The sequence below is a fragment of the Corvus moneduloides genome, chromosome 1 (assembly GCF_009650955.1).
Source record: "Corvus moneduloides isolate bCorMon1 chromosome 1, bCorMon1.pri, whole genome shotgun sequence".
NCBI classification, from domain to species: Eukaryota; Metazoa; Chordata; class Aves; order Passeriformes; family Corvidae; genus Corvus; species Corvus moneduloides.
The window spans coordinates 61,692,550-61,715,382 of record NC_045476.1 but is presented as its reverse complement, the minus strand read 5'-3'; the positions used below and the strand labels follow the sequence as shown (position 1 = coordinate 61,715,382).

The 22,833-nt window shown below is 36.0% G+C and overlaps 1 protein-coding gene across 3 annotated transcripts in view; it reads left to right on the top strand.

Annotated features, from left to right (window-relative positions):
* VPS50 (VPS50 subunit of EARP/GARPII complex) overlaps positions 1-22,833 on the top strand; it is an 84,936-nt gene that overhangs the window by 50,968 nt on the left and 11,135 nt on the right. For 2 of the 3 annotated variants that reach the window (XM_032112070.1, XM_032112061.1), the window contains 4 exons: positions 467-573; positions 7,858-7,979; positions 9,003-9,059; positions 11,935-12,015. In XM_032112070.1, coding sequence (XP_031967961.1) covers positions 467-573; positions 7,858-7,979; positions 9,003-9,059; positions 11,935-12,015 — 367 coding nt within the window. The remainder of the gene's footprint in view (positions 1-466; positions 574-7,857; positions 7,980-9,002; positions 9,060-11,934; positions 12,016-22,833) is intronic. The other variant, XM_032112081.1, reaches the window with a different exon arrangement.

The window sequence follows — 22,833 nt, the reverse complement described above, 5'->3', positions numbered from 1 at the left end:
CCTCCTTCAGGCATTACATTTATGAAAAATTTAATGACTATTTTAGCTTAACCTTCCTCAATATTACTTCTGTGTCTAGATAGTAACTTTCAGCTGTAGGTGACTAATCTGCCTCTTTTTGTTGTGACTTGTGTTGTTTTTATTCTCTTTATGAATTATGAATTTCGGTCAGAGTGATTAAAATGACTATTGAGGCAAGACAGAAGCCTGCAGAACTCCAGCATTAAAATAAAAGTCAAAAATTCCTTTCTCCAGCACAATTCTATGTAAATTAGATCAGGCTTCTCTCTAAATATTAGAATCCTAACCCAGTTGTGCTTTGGCATAAATAAAATACTGCACTGGAAGACATACTGTCATGTGAAAGAAGGGGGGAGGAATAATATATTTTCCACTAAATTTTGTTTGTATATCTTTGAATGTTTTCACATTTGGTGTGTTTTGTTTTGTTTTGTTTTCTTTCAAGTGTTTCTCGAGAAACTCTGAGGAGCAGAAAGAGATCAGATTATAACCTCAATAAAGTGAATGCACCTATTCTAACAAACACTACACTGAATGTAATAAGGCTTGTTGGTATGTAGAATAATTGTAGTTTTTTATAAGTGTTTTTGATTTTTGTGCAAAATTATGGATTATAGCAAATATGTTGAATGATATTTAAGGCCCTGAAAAATATGCCTAATTGGGCTCTATTTCTACTCTTTGAAAATGTTAATAAAATAGAAATAAAGCACTAAACAAATATTTTAAATTAAATAGATAAATTTGCTTATATCTTGTGAGTTATTTTTAACTGGAAAATTAATCTGCATGCATATGTTGGGTTTAACCTATAATGGTAGTTTATTTGTCTAAAATATTGAATGTGTTAGAAGAGTGGAGATAGCAAGCAAAAAGATGAATGCTCTATGTTGCTTAATGTGTTTTATTAAATGCTTTATTTTAAAGTAGAATAGTTGCACAAGTAAGAACTTTAAGACTGGGGGTTTTTTTTCCATTTCATTACTCAAATCCTCATACTCAGAATAACTGTTTTTACTGCATGGTAATCAGCTAGAAGAAAAGAGCCCTCTCATACATCCTAGTAATCCCTAGGGAGTTTAGGGAATCTCTATCCTTGGAGGTGATCAAGATGTGACTGAACAGGCTGTTGAGCAGCCTCCTCTCTTTAGACCTGCTCTGAGCTGGAGGTTGCACTAGGCCACTTCTTGAGGTCTTTTCTTGCCAAACTTGTCTATGTAAACACTGGCCTCCAGTTCTAGATGTGATGGGATTGATTTTTCGTGATCATGCCTTCTGTGTGATGATCTGGATAATTGTACGATAGCAATTTTCTGCTACTGACTTCTGTTTTATTTATAGAGAAGGGGAAGTAACTGCTAAATTTATCTGAGTAGGCAGAGGAGAGAGGAATTCTGTATGTGTTACATTAATGAGGTTTGCCTTCAATGTTTGTGTGCTTGAAAATGATTGTTGCACTTCAGAGTAAGCCCTTTTGAAAGAGGTTACTCCAACACCTGGTTAGTACCTTTTGCTGTCTTTGAGGGCAGCATGAGAGTTGGGAATTAATTTTCTAAACCTTTTTTGCAGGTTTGCTAAAACCTTTTTTTTCACTTGAGCATTTACCGTAGAGACCTGAAATGAGAGTTCATTCTGTTGTGACTTTTCTGGCATTGATCTGTGACTTAGGTTGGAGAGATTTGTTTGCTGCTTTCTACTATAAGGTTTTGCTCTAAGAAAATTTAGGATTGAATCTGGAAACCGCTCATGGCACTTCCATACAAACTCCAGCCTCTGTCCCTGCCATAAAACATTGTACAAGTAGGTGAAGCAGTAGTTGTGGTTTTCCAATTTTATGTGAGGAGTCTTTCTATTTGTGGATTGTGTTCATAACCCCAAAATTAAACATTATTTTAAAAGCTCATATATATGCTTTTTTCTCCTTCTGGAATTATTATTAATTTTCATTTTTTCTGCTGTTTGGGGTGTTTTATGTTGTTTTTGTAATGAGTGATAGTAGTGCTATTTATAGCATGGAATTAGAAAGGGACCTCGTGCATGAGGAAGATGTCATTTAACACTGCCTGTAAATATGCTTGTTTTGAGCTTGAGCTTAAAAATATTTCTGTTCCCACCACTCATTCTAATAGGAATTCTATTCCAGAAACCTATAGATTAAAAAAAAAATCCACCTATTTTCTGCTGACTTGATCTTATGACAAAAGAAACTTTCAGGATTAACGGATCGTCTTGTTTTTTGATGTGTACTGTTTACAGAAAGCAATCCTATTTCTTCTCAGTCTTTGATTTGCTAAACAATGTGCCAAGATTTTTAGTATCCTCTGTATTTATCCACTAGAAACTTAAATTTTCTGTTCCTTTTATAATCTTACCAAAAGCATGTGCAATACTTTGGATGAGATCTTCCTGCATTCTCTAATTTTTCTGTCATTGCATCATGGTCACAAGCTCCTTCCATTTTGCACCTCTTTTGATTTCCTACAGCTTCCTTGTACTGGCAGTTCAATTCATGTGTAACAACCTTGTACAGCCAGCAGATCCTTCACTTTCCCAGTTTTTCCCAAGAGAAAAGCTGCTAGCTTATAGTAGAAAGATGCGTGTTTTTAATTGTCCCCTAAATGAATAGATTTACAGTTTGTGCTACTGGATTTCATCCAGTTTTTATTACAACAGTCATCAAGTACTCCTGTACATATGTCAGTTCTTTTCTGTTTTGATGGTGCCCCTTTATTTTTTTCTATTGTCACTCATTTTTGTGCCAGAGTAATTAATGACAATATTAAAGAAATGGCCTATTGCTGGGAGCTCCACTAGTAGCTTTTTCAGTTACTTCCCTTTTCAACACACTCTAGCTTCACTTATTTACTGTGCAATATTTTTAAATTAATACTTTCACTAAATCCCAGATAGTGAAATGTACTGTGTCCTTTGTCTAGAGAATCATGTACCTTAGTCTGGTACAGTTCACTTCTGTTAGATTTATCTTAATTTTGCCTCTGTATTTCTGTTTCTGTAATTTCCATACTTGCTTCAAAACAATCTGAAATTCTGCACCCTAAAAGTTAATACAGTAGATCAGTAGTTATTTGGATGACTGTTTTCCCTCTTGAATATGTTTTTCTTTGCTCTTTTTCAGTCATAGTGATGAAGATGCAGATTTATGTTGCCCAGTCAAGTAACAGAAATCATTGCCTTACTTTTTATGAATGTAGTAGTACCCACTGAATGAGTATGACAGTGTTTGTTAACCATTTTGAACTATTTCTATGTGCTGTATGCTTTGTATGTAAGCTAGATGAATAAAAAAAATGTAGCTTAATATTTATAAACTACATAAATGAGTTACTAATGTATGATTTAAGTGGGAGCTGATACAATTGTGTTTGAATTTCAAGTGAACAATTCATCAGATTTCTCTCGCGTTAATAATCCAATGTAATTATTTATCTTTCTAGTATGAAGTAGCCATTAGACTAATTTATAAGGTTAATTTTTCCTATCAAGCCATTGCATGTTGACTTAAAATGTAAAGGAAGAGTAAACTTGTGTTAAATTTGTGTGGAATATTTTGACTAAGCGCTATATATAAACAAGAATAATTAATGACTATGTCATTATGTATATTGATTCAGTGATCTCTTAATTAATATCATTCTGACCTAAGAAATAGGTTAGTGGGTATTTCTTATGTTGAAGGGTTTTAATGCTTTTTCAGCCTCATTTTTGCATGTGTTAAGAATGGGTTTTGAGGACAAATTCTTAGATTTTGCTTTCTTTAAACCCCATTATCTTTTGAGAAGATAATAATGGTGATGACAGACATGCTTCTCACAGCAGAAGTCGGTAGCTGAAGTGAGTGATTGATCACATAACAGATCCTCACATGACAGAAAAAACCGTAAATCACATAGTCTTTCAGAATGACTTAGCTACAATGGAATTTGCACTTTGCACTTCAAAGTGGCATCTTGGCTCTTAATGTATGTCTTCCTTCCACCATTCCTTTTTCCTGGTCCCCTGGGTCTGAGACTCCCGAGGGGTGGTCTTGTCATTGAAGACTGATGACAGAAGGCATTTGATATGTCAGCCCTTTCTACGTCCCCTCACCAGGATTACTTCTCCATTTAGTAGCAGGCCTTTTGTCATTGATGTATTTGAAGAAGCCCTTCTTGTTGTCCTTCATGTTCTTGACCAGATTTAATTCCAGGTGGGCCTTGGCTTTTCTTATCTTACTACTACTCACTCTGACAACATCTCTGTATTCGTTCCAAGTGGCCTGTCCTTGCTTCCACCTCCTTTATATCTCCTGCTTATTACTGAGTTTTGACACATGTTCCTTGTTCATCCATGCTCTTCTCTTGCCCTCTCTGCCTAATTACTTGCTCATCAGGATGCACCATTCTTGAGCCTGGAGGAAGTGGTGCTTGAATACTGACCATCTCTCTTGGACACTTCTTTCCTGCAGGGCCAATCCCCATGGGATTCTTCCAAAAAGATCCCCAAGAAGCTAAAGTTAACTCTCCGGAAGTCCAGGGTTGCAATTTTGCTTGCTGTCCTGCTTCCTTCATGCAGGATGCTGAACTCCACAATCTCATAGTCACTGTAGCCAAGGCTGTCCCCAACCTTCACACCTCTAACAAGGCCTTCCTTGTTCATTAGCATAAGGTTGAGCAACACACCATTCTGCATTGGCATCTTTCACCGTCTCTGTCAGTTGTCAATGCTTTACTGTTTGTGCTTTGCTGTTTTGTTCTTCTAGCAGATGTCAGGATGATTGAAGTCCCCTGTGAGAACCAGGGCCTGTGACCATGAGGCTACTTCTACTTGTCTGTTAAAGACTTCATCCACTTCCTTCTCCTGATCAGGTGGCCTGTAGCAAACACCCCTGACAGTGTCACCCTTACTAGTGTGCCCTGTTTCCTGAAAATTTAAGCTCTCCACTGACTCATCATCCACCCCAAGACACAGCTTGGTACATTCGAAGTGTTGCCTCACATATAGGGCAACTCCACCATCATGCTTTCCAGGTCTGTCTTTCCTAAACAGCATGTAGCCCTTCGTGACAATATTCCAGTCACACAAGCTATCCCAACATTCCTCCTGTTTGTTCCCTACACTGTGTACTTTGGTGGACAGGCACTTCACAGAGGCACTTCACAGAGGCACTCCCAGTGGGAGTGCAAAGGGATGTCCCATAGTCCTGTCTTATACTCATGTCTTTGGCTGCTTGTACTTGCTGGAGGTATTCCCACTTAAACCTTATTTTGCTGCATGTGTGGTCACTATAACTCTCCCCTTACCCCATCTTTCCTAGTTTAAAGCTCACTTTGCCATGTTGACTTGCTAAAGATTTATTGGCAAAGATTTGTGTGTGCTAATTTGTGAGGTGCATCAGTTCTATATAGATTAGTCTTAAAGAATACTTTCTACTTGCTATCCCTAAGGACAGAAGGAGTTCTGCAAGAAATACTTCAAAAGAAATCTGGCAAATGTTCAGCAGTTTCAGCTATCTAGAGCCTCTAGAAATTCAAGCTGCTTTCAGTTGCTGAAACTTTAATTGTTGCTTTCAAGTATTTCTGGAAGTTTCTATTTTGATATTGATCCTGGAGTGTGTTTGTGCTATTTGGAAATGTTCTTACATATCCCTTTTTAACCCAAAATAGTAACTTTAGCACAAGTAGGTAAAAATGTGTAGACGTTAAAAATTGGTGTCCTGTTAGAGAGAGCAACGAGGAGGAAATGTTCTTGGAACACTTGTTGTGTCAAGATGCTGAGTGATGTAGTAATAGAGAAATGTTCTTGGCATTGGAAGATTTTTATAGGGACAATACTTGGGCAGTGTACAGTGCACAGCCCTTTGGAAAAGCATAAGACACTGCCCAAGAGATTACCTTCAGTATTCATGCCAGCTGCACAGATGCTTGGAAGTCTTAACTGTCCAGAATGTGACTTATCACTCTTATATTGTGTTTGGGTTGCAGGCAAGTTTAAAAATGTGTTTATCACAGAGTAAGTGGAAAAAGTCAGCCTGTGGCAGTACAGAATATTCAGATAGCACAGATGAAGGTGACACTTGAATTAGGGTACCAGTACCATCATTTCACAAACATCCAAAAATTTCCACATTGGACTGTGCATTTGGTTTTCCCTTTTAGAAGACAAATAGAATTTTTTAAGTCCACTTTTCAGTTTGTTCATAGTGCTGTGGGTCTCAACATAAATAATTAAGTATTATAGAGTTAACAAATGGGCTAAACTAAAAAATATTAATTATTACAACCTGTGTCAAATCTCCAAAAATAATAAAATGCATTCTTGCGTGTCTTAGCAAACAGGAGCATAGTCACATAGTATTCAATAGGGAGTCTAAATTAGATAGAAACATGGAAGGTAGCAATATCAGGCTGTTGCTTGATTCTTACTCTAGTGCTCTACCATTTTATCAGTTATGTAGCTGTATCATGTATTTTTCAACTTGGTTATCCTTGCTGACCTACTCAATTACTTGCTTGAAAAATTCAAGTAACTCCCCCATTACTAAAAGCTAGCTTTTATTTCTTTGTTACCCAGTTTCTCTGATTAAACCAATATTTTCTCTATCTATTACTGGGCACAGTATTAACTTGAAAAGGAGTGTTGCTGACTACAAGAAAAATAAATTGTTGTAGCACCTTCCTGTAGTTTTTCCAATCTGTCACATCAAAACACATCTCGAATATGACGTTTTGTGAAACGACCTGCTGTATCCTACATGCTGGGTAGTCTGCATTTGTGTTTTGGTTCAAAAGTTGCTCTCTGTCTTTTACTATAGTAACCAAAAGCTTGTTACGTGTTCTTTATGTTTTTAAAACACTAAAAGAGCAAGTAGGATGTCATTTTTGACGTAGCCAGCAGGAAATGTGGGGTCTCTGCAATATCAGCGTTTTCTTTAAGTATGGTTCTTTTATGACCCTTTGAAGAGCCATGTCCTATGCTGGAAAATAAAAATGACTGAAAACTATTGACCCTATGAGCTAGGTCTGTAGGAAAAAATCCCTTTTGGTGTCCAAATCCTATGATCAATTTGATTCACATAACATATAGGTGAAGGTCCTGTGGTTGGGGTGTTTTTGTTATTTTAAAAAAAAATTATTTACCCAAGTCAAGTGTGTTACAACAGAGACAAGGAATGAAGAGGAGGAATTATTCTTCTCCCTGGATGTGCCAGGGTACTGACATGCTCCTTTACTCACAGTCTGTCCCCCTGGAAACATTTCAAACTTAAAACTACTTGGGATTCTTACCATACGATAAAAAGGAAGGAGAGCAGAAAATGCTATATCACCAATGTGAAGCACGTAATTCCTGGAGTTGTTGAGTAAAATCCAGTCTTGGACATATAATTTTTATACCGTGTTTTTCTGTTGCTTGAAAAAGATCCATATATGCATATATAAACACACTAATACATAAAATCTTCAGTGGCTCTATATAGCATTTGCCAGAGACTACTTTAGCAGATTACTATTTTTTAGCTAAATGGAGCTGAAACTTGTAGAGGATCCAGAAAGTTGTATGTTTTGAATTTGGTACTAGAAGGCCAAGAATGGTTGAAGACATTTTGGTATGGTTTAACATCTACATTTTGAGAAGTCTTGAGACAATTGTGGTGTCTAAGCCATCATTTTAGCTTTGTTTTTAAACCTCCCAATCTGTAAACTATTATTAAGTTGTTGTTAATCAACGTTGAAGGCTAAATAATACACTTTGTAAAGCTGGTTTTGAGTTTGGTAAAACTGGCACTGTCTTTTTAGCACTTGTGGTGAGGAAACTGATCTTCTATATTTAATTTTTAAGGGAAATACATGCAGATGATGAATATTCTGAAACCGATTGCATTTGATGTGATCCACTTCATGTCCCAGCTCTTTGATTACTATCTGTATGCAGTCTATACATTTTTTGGCCGAAATGACACGGTAGGTAGAAGCATTTTTCTTTTTCACGTATCACTGTATACACAGAATGAAAATACAGAGGAGATCTCTTTGCTTAAGATACTACCTAATATGTAATCCACAGAAAAATTAGTGGCAAGAGAATGGATTTGAATGTAGGAGAAAGAAAAGGCTGATTAGATCAGCAATAAGGGAAAGAAGTATTGGGAGCATTATTGTCACTGAGACATTAATCATATTATGTTTTGAATCGATAGATTCCCTATTCTTTTTTCCAGCAGTATTGAAAAGGAGGAAAGAAAATGTTAAATACCTAAAAGTAGTGGTAGAAAGTGGGCAGCAAAGCAAAGGAACAGTCTGCACAAGGAGGGTGGTTTGAGGCCAGACAGTATAAGGTGATTGAATTTTTCTATATGGATTTCTCTAGTTTACATAAGAATAGCAAATGTAGGAAAAGGGAGGGGGCCCTGAAAGTTAAGCAGTAACTCAAGTTTAAGGTGTTTGAAAGAGACTCTTTCAGATCTAGTATTCTTCTGTCAAACTACTTGCATTAATGAAAACAACGTTTTTTTGAGTGATCTTGTAGTTGAAATAAATGCTTGTTGGCAATGTCTTTACATAGCATAGATCAACTTTCAATAGAATTGTCTTAATAGCTGCGTGTAAAAACAACTTTCTCCTTTCTTGGCCCCTAAATTACTCCACAAGTAACACAATTTTGGGGATTCCAAATCCATCATCGTGTGTTGGCACATCGTAAGGAATTTTCAGACTCAACATATGGTTCTAAAAGGTTTTGAACTGTTCTATTTGGCAGGGCAAATGTATTTACAATTTGTGTTTACAAGATGGGTGGGAGTTTTTTTGGTTTTGTTGGGTTTTTTGTTTTGGTTTTTTGTTTGTTTTTTTGTGGTTTGGGGTTTTTTAGGTTTTTTTGTTAAGATAATGGATTTCCATTGGCTTAGTTGCTCTGGTAATCATATTGTGTTGCATTTATTGTTTTGTTTGGTTTTTTTTTGCCCCTCCTGTTTTGTGTTTCTAAAGCCCATACTGACTTCCTCACTCTGTGCTTCTAACAGAGAACAGCACAGTGCTAGGCAGGTAAATGTTATAGCAGATGAGTGGTAAAATTGTGATGTTTTTGTAGTGTGCCTAGTATTTGTTTTGACAGATTGTTTTCCGTGGGAAACACAATGCTTACAAGGGTTTATGATTGTAATAAATCCTCTTGTAATGCTGCTTAAATGTCCTCACTCCCCGTAGTAGAAAGTAGAGATGGGTGATGGTATGTGATTTAGACCACTCAGAGTGTTCCTGTTTTATTTTTATTCAGAAAATAATGTCAAATGGGATTCTTAGAGTATGCTGGTATAACTTCCTTAAATGTTTAAAATTATTTGTGAATACTTGTGGTTATGTTGTATATGTCAGTTAGTACACACATAAGGGGAGTGATTGATTATACAGAGTTCATTCCCACTCAGTGAAAACCAGGGATTTAAAATACACATGTTGAGTTCTATGTCCATTCATGATGCTGTCATTGCTCTTTCCAGACCTCTTTAGAATCATTATCCTATGTAGTCAGTATTTAGCTTTCTTCACTGCCAAAAATTAAACATGGTTGTAACTAGAATCGCTTTCCAAACTTTCTTTATCTGTGGGATGCAAATTAAACCTGCCTTATCTCAAATTATGGAGCAAAACAAAATAAAATTAAAAGGAATTCCTTGTATTTAACATCTATTCACTAAAACGTAAGACATTAATGAACATGCCATAAAATAGTCTTCCTTAGCAGAAAAAAATTGAGGTGAGTTTTATTTTTTTTGACAGGACATTGCACTACTTTGTAAACTTAATGTTTTTTTAATAACTATAAGGGGATATGTAAAATTTGTGGTGAATAGAAATATTCTTCAAATTGTTTAATGCTCTGCTTACTAGCCTTACTAGGCCATCAATTTGTGGAATTTAGAAATCTGTAGTTCTGCATATAGAAATAGCAGAATCTTGTATGAAGCGAGTCGGATGTACTGATGAGTGAAACATTCGTTGTGAAGCCATGAGGTTCTGTCCTTGTGGAAAAATTCTGAGCAACAATTACTTTGCTTCTTGTTTTTTTTCCTCCCTCATACATATGGACGAACAATTCTGATTTCAGGGTGTAACTGGTTGCCTGGTAAATCTGGAGTACTGTGAACATGTAAAGTTTCATGGAAATTTATGTTTGTTTTTACTTTCTTTTTCATTCAGATATGTTTCCAATTCAAAATTACCAGTTTTTAGAAAGAAATATATCATTATAGAATAAATAAGTAGAAGTTACTGATAGCAATTGAAAGTTAGCAATTGGAAGTTAGCAACTGAAAGGCAGAAAGAGAAAGAATTAATGGTAGATTTGATGATGCAAATTCCTTAAATGGCTGAAACTTGCAAATATATTTTTAACATATGTGGGTTTTTTACATTTAAGCAGGGCTTTTTTTTCTGTTTGTTCTTACCTTAACAGAGGGAATAGTCAGTCTTGAATTTGCAGTCCTTATGTCCATGTCTTGAAAAAGTACTATATGATGTTAAGAAGGGAAAAAAGATAACATGGAGAATCAAGGATGGATTTCTTTAAGGAAAAAAAGTTATTTTCTTTTTCACCCATACACCTGCAAAATCAAAGACAGTTTAGAACTGATGCTTCTACAGTAAATATTTGAAGAAAGATAAAAATTTTTTTTGTAAAAAAGGTTACTTCACTTGCAATAAAATAAAGGCATGAACATTTCTATTTGTCAGTTTATCAAATGTGGATGTATCTCCTAGATCAGGTTTTAGATTTCATCAGAGTATACTTCTGGTGGGAATTCAACTCAGATGTAAATTGTCATTTAATATATAGAAGAATTGGGGCAGATGGACATCTTAAATCAGAAACTTTAGATGCAGTAAATGGGGACCTAAATTATACCTGTTTGTATTCAAAAGGAGAGGAGGAGGTCACGTGAGCTCAAATACTTCCTTGCCTGGTTCAGCCCACTGAAAGGAAGTCTAATAATGCAGTGAACAACAGTGCCCTAAATATTGTTCAGCAAATTGCCTTTTGGTGTGAATCACATACCAGAACTGTATTCAAATCCTTTCAGGTTGTTGACTTAAATGTGTGTTTCTTACATGTCCTGTTTCCACTTTCTTAACTGTGTTAGTTTGTTGGGGTTTTTTATTAACAGTAGAAGACAAGTAGTTACAATAATTATGCATGTCACATCAGACCCTCAGCTGGTATAATCCATTGCACTTAGCAGGAAATTAGTGTAGCTATATATATGTGTGTGTATATGTATATATGTATATATATATATAAAATAAATACATATATATAGCACAGGTGTATATATAACTATATATCCCAGCTGATATTCTGCCCCATACACTCCTGAGCCATGAACATGAAGATGGCACATGTCTGAGGTAGATCTTTATAGGCATTAAGTAATAATGACTGTTTTATAAAGATCAGTAGTTACAATTTTTATAAATGCAAGATATATATTTGATAATACAAGAGATTTTATAGCTAGAAAGAGCAGTGAAGCCCATTTGACTTGGGTGAGGTGTGAATGCAAGGCTCGGAGGGGGCATCGTGGGGCACCATTCCGGGCTCATCACCCAAATGAGAAAATCCAGAGTCCTGCAGCCAAATACAGAATTACAACAATAAAAGATACTGGATGTTTTATTGGTATGAATGATACACTGTCATCTTCATGAAGGATACTTAGGTCATTCTTCACACCAGTGCAATGTTGAGTGCTGTGACCTCTGTGGATTTTCTTTTCATTTTGTACGGTTATGATTCCGTGCTAAAATTTTAATGTAAGTAAGTTGTAGATAGTCTTTACAAACTTAAGTTTTGCTGTACAACTTTAAAGTTTAAACCAATGAGATTTCCTTTCCCAGCTTAAGTAGAATGTATGTCTTCCAGTTTGAATCAACGGGACTGGGCCTCAGTAGCAGCAGATTACGCACCACACTGAACAGAATCCAGGAGAGTCTGATTGATCTGGTAAGTACCTGGATTTTGTTAATGCTCAGTGGGATAGAGGTCTGTGTACAACATTCAGGAATTATATTTCATCATGGCTTTTTGATTATTTTTTTCTCTTTTCACATTCAGTGTCTAATAACAAAGGCTTAGTTTCATGATGTAGAGGTCATTATTGTATGAAATCACTTGTTTCTAATGTGCAACAAAACTAATTAAATAGATTTTGCTAAATGTAACAATGAAATTCTGCATTTAAATCTTCTATTATGGTTCATGTAATAAAGAGAGTCATTCAGTTATTATCTCTACTAAGACAAATTTTATAAAAAGAAATAGATGACTCATTTTTCTTCAGTTAAAGAATAGCAAAACAGTAAGCTATCCTGAAGATTATTTGCTTTTCAAGATAATAGAGGTAGTATACTAAGTCCTTCCTTAATTTTGGGGAACTTTCCCGGATGTATTTTTTACATTATATCCCATCAGTCATTTCATGATTTATTTTCAGAATGTGAAGAGTAAATATGGTGCTCGTGTCACACTGGCAGTAGATTACTGTCCTTCACGGGAGGATGGTAAAGGAGACTGTAGGTAGTTTTTGTGGATTCAACTGAACAACAGATTATAAAAAAAAATATTGCTAAAAACTACACCAGAAATGGAAGTTTGAAGTTCTTATATTCCACCTAAATATAAAACCTTTGAAACATTGTGAAGAAGTTTCCTAAGGGTATCATAAATGGCTTGTATAGCAGTTAATACCATGGATGCTACAGGGAGGTTTTATTTTCTGAGGCTTCTATCTTAGAAGGAAGAAAAAGATGTTCTACTCTGACTTGCACAAGGATTTGACACTCCACAGAAATTTACTTTATGCTTTTTTAATTCCTTGAAGCATTATATCGAGTCCTAAACTGTTCTCACAGAGAAGCATCTTAGAGGGTTTGGGGGCCATTTCTTACACAGTCAGTAGAGGGAGCATGAGATAACTAATAACCCTAGGCCTCTGTAAAACAGAAAACTGCTTCTTGATATTCTTCTCAAAGGCAGTGTATGCAGAAAGAAAAATTAATTCTAGGAAGAACTTGCAAATGAATCAGTTAAAGATTATGGAAAAATGGAAAGTTATGGAATTAATTTTTAAAATTTCTCTATAGTGATGGTTCCTGACTGCTTTACAGACTTCATTTTTTTTAGCAGTTAAAATGATTAAAAAACAAAAGAAACATTTCTAGGAGTGAAATGGAAAAATAACAGCAGTTTGTTTTCTTCCTCAATCATTAATAGTACTGTAACAGATAATGTTATTGACATTTGAAATTAATAGCTATATACAATGTGAGATTTGAAAGAAGAAAGAAGTCATAGCTAAATGCTATTAACTTAAAGACATTCCATGAAATTTATTAATATCTTATGAAATTATGCTAATCTTATACTATAAATGGAAATTTTTCACTTTTTGATTTATGAGGAAGTAAAAGTGTTCTGGGTATTTTTGTTTACTGTTTGCTTATTTTTAAGAGTTTGTGGAAGTCAAGGTTCATTTTCGTTGTGTCATAAAAAGGGTATTTCTCAAGACCGTAAGGACAGTTCTGAACCGCTCAAGGGATTCTCCTATCTTACTTTAGATTTTTGTAAATTGCTTTCTGAAAGTATTCGTGTTTGCGTTGTGGCATTCAGTCCCCTGGCCTGATGGGAATTTAAGGTTGTTGCCTTGTCTTCTATGCATAGTACCTTTATTAAGGGCTTCATTTCTGTCACATTTCAGTTCCTGATGGCAGCATCAATATTTTATTTCCATAAAGATAGTCTGAATCTGACAATACTGAATCTGTGACCAAAGCTCAGCCAGACTTGCATGTAGATCAGAATAATTTCACAAATCTGTCAGTGTCTTTGAAGGTTGAACTACATGATCTGTATCCAGACTCTTCAGTAATTTAGACTGGATCATTTCTAGCTTTCCTCTTGGACTTTGTTCGTTCCTTTTTTTGAGATATCAGTGGATGAAGGCCTCTTAACTCAATATTTATTGTCAGGAGTTAGAGGAATAATTGGAGGATTTAGTGGCCACCCCCTCCGGCTTTGTGTAGAATTCTGGGAGTTTCTGTTTGAGACTGAAATAATGCTATCTAGTTTATACCAGATACCTTTTTTGTAGAATACTATTTTATTGTTATTGAGCTGAATTTTAAGCTTCCTTTGTGAAGGAAAAAGCGATGTGGTGTAGGAGTTCCACTTCTGGCAAGTTAAAGCACTAAGTGTTCTTCCTTGCATTTTTGTAGCATGTTCAGTATGAAGAGTATGGAGGTCGATTGGAGGCATTCCCTGTAACTCCTTATGGAGCTGCTCTATTTTCCCATTATTACAGTGCAAGAGGTTTCTGTCCTTTAGCATATACTGTGCTTACAGCATACTAACCATACTTGGAAAAGAAGTAAGTCTGGTTTTTATTTGGACCACTGAGAGACTAAGTCAAATTTCTGACTTGTAGCCAGTGTGCAAAAGGGTGCAGCAATTTAAAGCACTTCCTCTACTTCCATCCATCCCTTCCCATGCATCACGTGCCTCCTGCTTCTGCTGGGGGTCCTTGTCCCTTCTGAGCAGTATTCAACTATAGCTGAATCACTTCTCCACTGTTTTGCAGTCTAAAACTTCATAGCAAAAACTACATAGCAAAACCAAATGTACTTTAATAACTGCAGCAAGTCCTCCTGCAGTTTAGATTAATGTTTTAGACAGTGGACAGGAAATAGCTGAAATGTGAACATGTGTTTAGTCCTGTTAACTTCTTTGCAAGGCAATACTGTGACACCTCAGCTGCGATACATACTATTCAATGTCAGTATGTCTCTCCTACACTGATAAATGATAAACCACATTATAGTAAACAAAACCCCCCAAACAAAAAGCAATGACCAAACCACTTCAGTTGGTAGTAAATGTGCCCCTGCTGGTTGTAATTGTGATACAAAAGCATTTTTAATTTGGACTTTTTAAAAAATTTGGATGTTCTGTATGATTTAATCAAAATGACAGTTATGAAGGTCTTTATGATGACAATGATGAAAGGCCATAATTGAGAAAGCAGGTTCTTAAAACACTACTGCTTTAGATATGCTTCCAATTTCAAAGTGTTACAAATTTAATAATAATGAAGTCCAATTATGGCTCTTTTTAAAATCTCTGCACGGCTAATACAGATACTGGTTTAAGTATGATCTGAAATTTCTTTTGATAGATAAACAGGCTTAATTTAAAAAAAAAGAGATCAGGCCTACGAATTAGCAAAACTTTATTTGCTTTGTTATAGTAAGTTATGTGGAAGTGTGCTGACAGCTTACAGAGATTGAGTAAGCATTTTTCTGTGTATAACCTACTTGTCTTTGCCTTAAAGAAATACCTTTAGGCTAAATCAAGAGTATGAAAAATAAAAGCACTAGGAATATTTTTTTTTAAGCGGGTTGGAGTCCAGTTTAATGTCTGAGAGTTAAGAGAACAGTATGACTTTAAAAGATTTATTTGGCTACACTGTACTGAACTTCATATGTGTATCAGAACTTCATAGTCAGGTCTTTCCACAGCTAGCACAAAGCTTTCATACAGATTTCTGCTATGCAGCAGCTTCAGAGTTAATTTAATAGTTACTTCTGGATCCTCCAAAAGTAGCGCTCTTCAAACACTCTACTCATTCATATAAGCAGATTGCATTAAAAAGAAAACACAGAAAGAGAAGAGTGAAAAGGGGATGAAGAAGTGCTGTTCTTTCAGCCTCACTCAGATGTGGTTTAGATTAGGCTAAATACACCAAAACAAGCCCCTGTTTTGAGTTGCTTATATCTCCTCACTGGCAGTTTCCGAGTCAGGTATGTAGAGGTACCTGCACACATTATGTCCTTGTGTTTGTCATTTCTAACAGGAATGTGTTTTTACACAGTAGTGATGTCCATGTTAGTTCACTGAGACCTGTGAGCCCCCAGGTACAAGGCATCAGTCAGTTTGTTGTGTGATCAGTTTGTTGTGGTAATTCGTGCTTTGGAAGGAAAATGCCTACTTCTGATTCCTTGCTTTGTCGGTTTTTAAGCAGCTTCCTTATCTTCACAAAATGTAATGTAATTGTGATACTGCCATTGCTTAGATGTTGTTTGTGAATGTCCTGTGAATGTAAATAGCTGCTTTGAGTGATATTGCTGCAAAGAGAGATTTGGGGGGCAAATAGCCATGGAATGCTCATAAATAATTCATTGCAAACGGGTTTCCTCAAGCAAAACTGAAATTTAGAATGGAGTTTCTTAGAGTTACTGTGTTTTACAGCAGTAGAAAATAAATCAATGTAATAAAGTATCTAAGCATTGCAATGCAATGTATAGAAGAGTAGATGGGAGGAACTGCTGATATAAAATAGCATTGGTCACTGTATCTTAGAACCTGTCTTTGCCTTTTGGACTCTTTCCCCAGAAAGTATATGTCTTTTGGCAGTGTCAGGTTAGAGATTGATGGTGCAGAGATGGAAAATGAAGATTTTTCAGCTGTACAAATAAGATAAAGATTGGTAGGAATAATTTTTTTTCTTCATGCCTGACTTCCCATCCCATTTTGGCTTTGACTCTTTGATCCTGTGAAATGGTACAATTCAGTTACATTAGCCCCAGTGCTGGAAACAAACCGTTTGGTTTTACTTAAAATGTCACATCACTGTCCTGCATTACCTACTGTGGATGGGTGCCCTGTTATATATGGTTTGGCAAAATACTAATGGCAAGCTCTGGAGAGTCTTGGCTGTGGAATTGTTTACCTGACATGGCTGTGCCTAGCACGGGAGGCAGCTCCTAAAGGGCGTAGTTAAGGTCCTCAGTGAAATCGTAGCTGTGATTCTTGGTGAGGTTTTATTTGGCTTAAGATAACTTGTGCAATGTTTCTAATCCATACTTGGTCTCCTGCTGCTTAAAAGGAAAAAAAAAAAACCTAAAGAAAAAAAGAAGAAAACGCAATTTGTGAGTTTTCTCTTTCCTCTATTTAAAAAAGATTTCTAAATGTACATAATGACAATTTTTAAGGTGTTGTATGAATTGCTTGTCAAGGGAAGAGAACTCTGTGTATACAAAATTCTGACATGACAAGCACTTTGAAATTATGCTAGGACTTCTGCAGGTGTTTTCCTTCCTCACATTATTCATTTAGAGTTCTTCATACATCTTTTTTTTTGTTTACTTGACTGTATTACCAAGTAGACTGGAATAATATACTGAAGTTTTTGAGCTTATTTAATTGGATACATTTTCTGAATTTTGGCAATTGCTTGGTCTCTCTTTAAGCAGTCTCTGCAGACATCTCATTTTAGTCACTTCAGACTCTTCTTGCTGGGCACCCAAAATGGGCTGGTTCCAGAGGAGTGCAGGTGCCCACAGAGTCACAGCTGAGCACCTGGGAACCAGCAGCAGCTCTTCCTGAGAAACTTTCTTTGACAAGAAAGTCTGCAGTAAAAAATGTGTATGAGCAGACCAGACCAGCTTATGTGGGTTTTTTGCAAGGTTGTGGTTCAGGTTCCTAAGGTTGCCTGTGTGTGTGCTTTTCTGTGGAGTCTCATTTGGCATTTATTTTTTAGGGTGTAGTTAATGACTCATTTTCTCAGTTGTCTGTCAGTACACAGTGGTTCCTGATAGAGGCATTGTTACATTGGTTGAGGCAAGATAGTAAATAAACTTTCCAGCTTCTTGTAATTTTTTATGCAAAAAGTCTGCCATTTAACTTTGAACATTAAAAAACAAAAGAAATGCAAAGATCCCAGAAGTTTCAGTGCAAACTTTATTGAACTCTTTTACTGAAGTCAGTGGGACTGACCCAACTGAAGTTTAGGACATGCTTTTTTTGTGACAAAGAACATGGAGGATCCACACTCATGTCTGCTGTGAGGCAATGCTGATCAATTCAACCCTGGGGACAGTGTGAAATGTGTGTGCTATAAGTGTTGGGAAGCTTGGGGATCCCTTTTATGGCTCTTCAATAATGCTATAAAGATATCACTGGCGTGGAAAGGATTGAAAATAATAGAATATTAGAAGCATTATTTCTCCAGATGGTTTGTTGTTTGGTTTTTTAAAGATCTGCTTTCTTAAAGTCTGTAGAGTGGCGATCATTGTAGTAGCTTATATTGTTTATGTTAGATTTACTTTCCTGAGGTTGAGGCAAGATTACCTTCTTGGTAAGTTTTGTGCCCCTCAGCAAGAAAATACTAATCTTGCAACTTAAAACATAGTAGGAGTATTGTAAAGTACCATTTTAAAACCTTAACACGTTTACAACATATTCAAGATGTACTTTTACCTTGAAAGCAGTGTGCTTTTGCAATTGGCCCTACCTATAATTTTCAGCATTCAGTTTCAAGAAGAGTTAGGGATGTGCAAGCTGAAAGGGGAGGAAAAAAGCCTTCAGTGCATTTCTTGTGATAAAAAATTCTTGTATATTAAGCGTCTACTTGGATTTAGTTGAACTTATTTTCAGACAGCTTTTGAATACAATAAGGCGTTATGTTTTCTTTGATCAGTTTGTTTTCTTGTAATCTATGCTCATGATATTACAAAAACTATTAATTACAGTTTTATAAACAGAGATGATAGAGCTAGCCTGTTTTATGTAAACATTTGGGGTTAGTATGCTTTTCTTTGTCCATCAGCACACATCAAGTTCTTGGTAACAGTGTTGGTATGTCACAGGTGCTGTAGACTCTTCTGCTGCCAAAACCTTTTCAGATAGTACCATTTTGTCCATGCTTTTTGGACACCACTGACTCCTTTAAGATCAGAATTTCTTCAGTAACATTTAGAATTAATATGAAATCAAACCTAAAATTTTTGCTATTGTGTATGTATATTAAATCACAATGATTCTGAAACTGGAATCTTGTGCAAAAAGTATTAGGCCAGAAAAAGTGCAGTTTTAAAAGATTATTGGTTATGAGTGTGATCTGCAGCACTTTGTGTGCTGGGGACAGGTTGTGGAGTTTACAGTATTTTGTTTAAAGTTAGTGAAAGTGCATGATTAATTAACTGTCAGCTATTTCACCATAATTGGCAGATAATCAGTTACTTCAGTTATAAGTTCTTTATTTCTTATAACTGAAATGAGTGTTTCTGTTCTCATGATGAGATCAGACCTGTAAAAATGTCTCTCTTGCAAACTGAATGTCAAATTTTTAACTCAGATAATTACGTGATATAGTTTATACTTCTAATTTAGGTAATTATTTTATAATCTCCTGTTCCCATTGAGATGGAAGGCTTAACAGAGATTTACCACTGGGTTCAGCCAAACTTGAAAACGTTCTTTTGTTACAGATGACATTTTTAGAGGAAGGGGTTGAAGGAGAGGCTTGTTCCTTAAGCAGATAGATTTTATTTTTCTACCTGTTCATTAAAAATTTCCTTCTTGGGAGTAAACAATTAAATGATAAAGTGAAATACCCAGCAATTAAACAGTATCATGCTCCCATTCATCTGATACCTGTTATTTGCTAACACATACCTTTTTGTTGTATTCAACTGTAGGTATCTTACAAAGATACTTTGCAAAGTAGTTCACACTACTGTTATTAGCAATCCTTAAATAGGCAAAGCAGTCATAAGCCTGCTTTAACGCTTCATCCTGATATTTTCAGGCCTTTATAGCAAAGCAGCTTTTATAAATAATTGCTAGTTGGGTATGCCTATCAGGTATGGCATTACAAAACTCGGTTCTTTTCCTATGACAGTATGAGGAAATTAAACTAAGGCTAGAGAAAATTTAATATGCAAGACCTGCTGTAAGGTGTCTGCAGGCAATGCTGGTTAACCTGTCCTGCTGTGCCTGCTACAGTTCATTGGGTTATTGTTCAGATAAGTCTGGGGCTTTTAATAATTTTTAAAAATTTTTTTTAACACTTTGGTTTTTTTCCTATTTGTCATGGAAGGAAAAGAGCACCTTGTAGTTTGCATCAGTTCCATGTATACTTTGAAATTATTTTATTAAATCTATTTTGTCCAGTTTTCTTACAAGGATGTTGTGTGGGCTGTGATATGTCTTTGACATATCACAGTTCTGCTGGATCAGCAAGACCTACTAGTCTGGTGCAGGGAAAAGCTAAGCAAGTTTATTCTGCTTTAGTATTGCTCTCTACATGCTTAATACTGGGTGCTACAATATGTTCTCAGTGTAACTTGACATTTCTTGAAATTAAAGTTTGGCTGGCTGCTGTTTAATTTTCTGGCTTCTACTCCCCTCCTCTCCTCTTCCTCTTGAGGCTGGCAGTTTTACAGGACTCATAATTGTTTTCTGTGGTACACAAAGGGAAACTCTGGCAACAGACATTTTCTTCCAGATTTTCTTCATTACTGGAAGGGTTAACTTTAACAAGTCCACTACGCTGAAAAACATCTGATTTCTTTAAATAGTCTGTAGCCTTATTTCCTGTTCCAGCCTGTATGTTTTGCCCCTTTATCTTCTGCTTTCAGTCTTTTGATCACTTCTGTTAATGAAGGCAAGAGGAAAAAACACCTGCATCAGTAAGGCCCTTTCAGAGTGATCTTGTGCTTTTTTGGGGTATTGGCGCACTGGCTGTTTCCTTTTTGCTGTCATCATGCTTTTGCAGTGCCTGCTTTTTAGAACAAAGTAAGAGAATGAAATGCTCATGCTATTTGGCCATGATATTTGAACAAGAGTTTGACTCCCTAGTTGAAGCTAGCATGTCTTTGATTTAGCTAGTTCTCATGTACCTTTTGTGTTCTTCAGATACAACACAATTTTGGGTTTTAAAAGATTCATTAGTTACTTACCTTCATGGGAAGCAGAAAGGAAGAAAAAAAGGTTTAAAATGTGTCCAAAGTGGCAGGCTACTCTGAAGTGCGATAAATACAAAATGAAGTCTTCATAATACTCAGTTTTTACATAATTTGTAATTAGTCTTTGAAAGAAAGCAAGCTTCTTAAATGTTTACTACTGATACTCTTCCCCCAGCTCTGTCACTCGCTGTCTCTCCTAAGGATAAGCATTGCTTGGTGGGCTGTGGGTTTGGCTATTTTTGTCTTGTGTAAACACTTCAAAACATCTTTGTTTGTTTGTGTTTTGGTTTGTTTTTTTTGTTTTGTTTTGATTTGGGTTTTTCAGAATGGAATGAAGTGAAAAAAGAAAAGAGGGCAGATAAAGAGGGAATTTTAATAGTTAATCAATATGGTCTTTGGCTTAGTTAATGCTGTCAGAGAATTGATTGCTGTGGCTAGATGGTTAGATGTCATTGCCTATCTGCAGTAAACATGTGGATGTGCTCAGGAAATACCTTTGAGTTCTCTGAAAGAGGTTACATGAGCTTTAGCAAATATCCAGGCCTTTTGGCTTGCTTATCCATTCTGATAGACTCAGCAGAATGCAAACTTCATAGTGTTGTGAAGCATCTAGTCAGTTTAATTCCAAGTTTATCCGGCTGAATGTGAATACAGATCAGAGCAAAGAAAGTTAATTTTTCAAATAACATAACATTATAGCTAGCCTTTATAATTGTTCCTGTGCTCAGTGCAACTGTATCTGATTGCATTTACCATAAGCTTCTTTTAGAAGTTTTATCTTCTGCTCATTGATGTATTTCTGTGAGATGTTTTAGTGCTACAAATGATGTGTTGATGGTATTGGTCAGTCAGCAGTCCTTGTTTTTAATGTCAAAATTTCTGTGGGGAACCATCAAGGTTCCCTGCTTTATTTGCTTTTTATGTCTGTAACCTTATTACAATATGTTTTTTATAAGTCCGAAGGTACTTCCTCACCCTTATTAGTGAGAACTCTGCCTTCCCAGACTGTGCATTGTTCCATCTGCTGTAGCCCATTTTTATGCTTGTGTTTGACGTCTCTGGAGATGCAGAACTGAAAGAGCCTTTCTGATTTAGCAAATCCACCTCCCTATTGCCTTGGGCTGTCACACCACGGGAGGAAACTGCCAAATAAAATCCGAGAGAGTTAAAGTAGAACTTGTGAATTTTTGTTCCTCCACACCTCAAACCACTTTTAACAGCTTGCATGCTATTATCTTCTCAGTTGTCGTATATTCTTAATGTCACTTTTGGTTTGGCTTTCATCCAAGCAGTAAACACATTCTGGTGCTGCTTTGTCTATAGCAGCAAAGTTTTGATCTTTCTGCTCATCCTGTATCACTTAAATTCTCACCAGGTCCTTACACATTTGACATAATCAATTTTCACCTGCCTTACCTTTAATTGCTGCAATACAACCACAATGGGTCTGTCAGATATTTTGCTATCAGAATGACCGCCCTGTTGGTTTTCCAGTTTTCACCTGATCATATGTGCAATACTTTTTCTCTTGGCATTTCAAGGTCTGCAATGAAATATTCCTCTTTGTCTGAATCCTGACATATAGAATGAATGACACCACTACTAAGTTCCACCAGTGCTTCAGGTGCTCACTGCTCTCCTCTTCTCCTTAAGCAAAAGTGTCTGAAAAAAACCTGTTTGAATAGCAAGTACGCTCTTTCAGGTCACTCTTCACAGTTGTTCTCTGCTGTGAAGCCCAGAAGAAATTAATGGCTACTGTTGTGGTTAGCTTGAGTCTATTTTTCTCCCTCCTTCCTTAGTTACTTCACTGCAATTTCTTCTATTTTTATTTCTATCTCTAGTTGAAACAAACAAACAATTCAAAAACTTGAAAGCTGCTTTTTTTCATAATGTTGTTTTTGGCTTTATCTTTTTCCATTTTTTAACAGCGATTTCAGAATTCCACTAATTTTTTTTTGAGTCCAACCGTAAATATTATGTTTAAGCATTATTGTTATCCTCTTGGTTGGTTATTTCTACG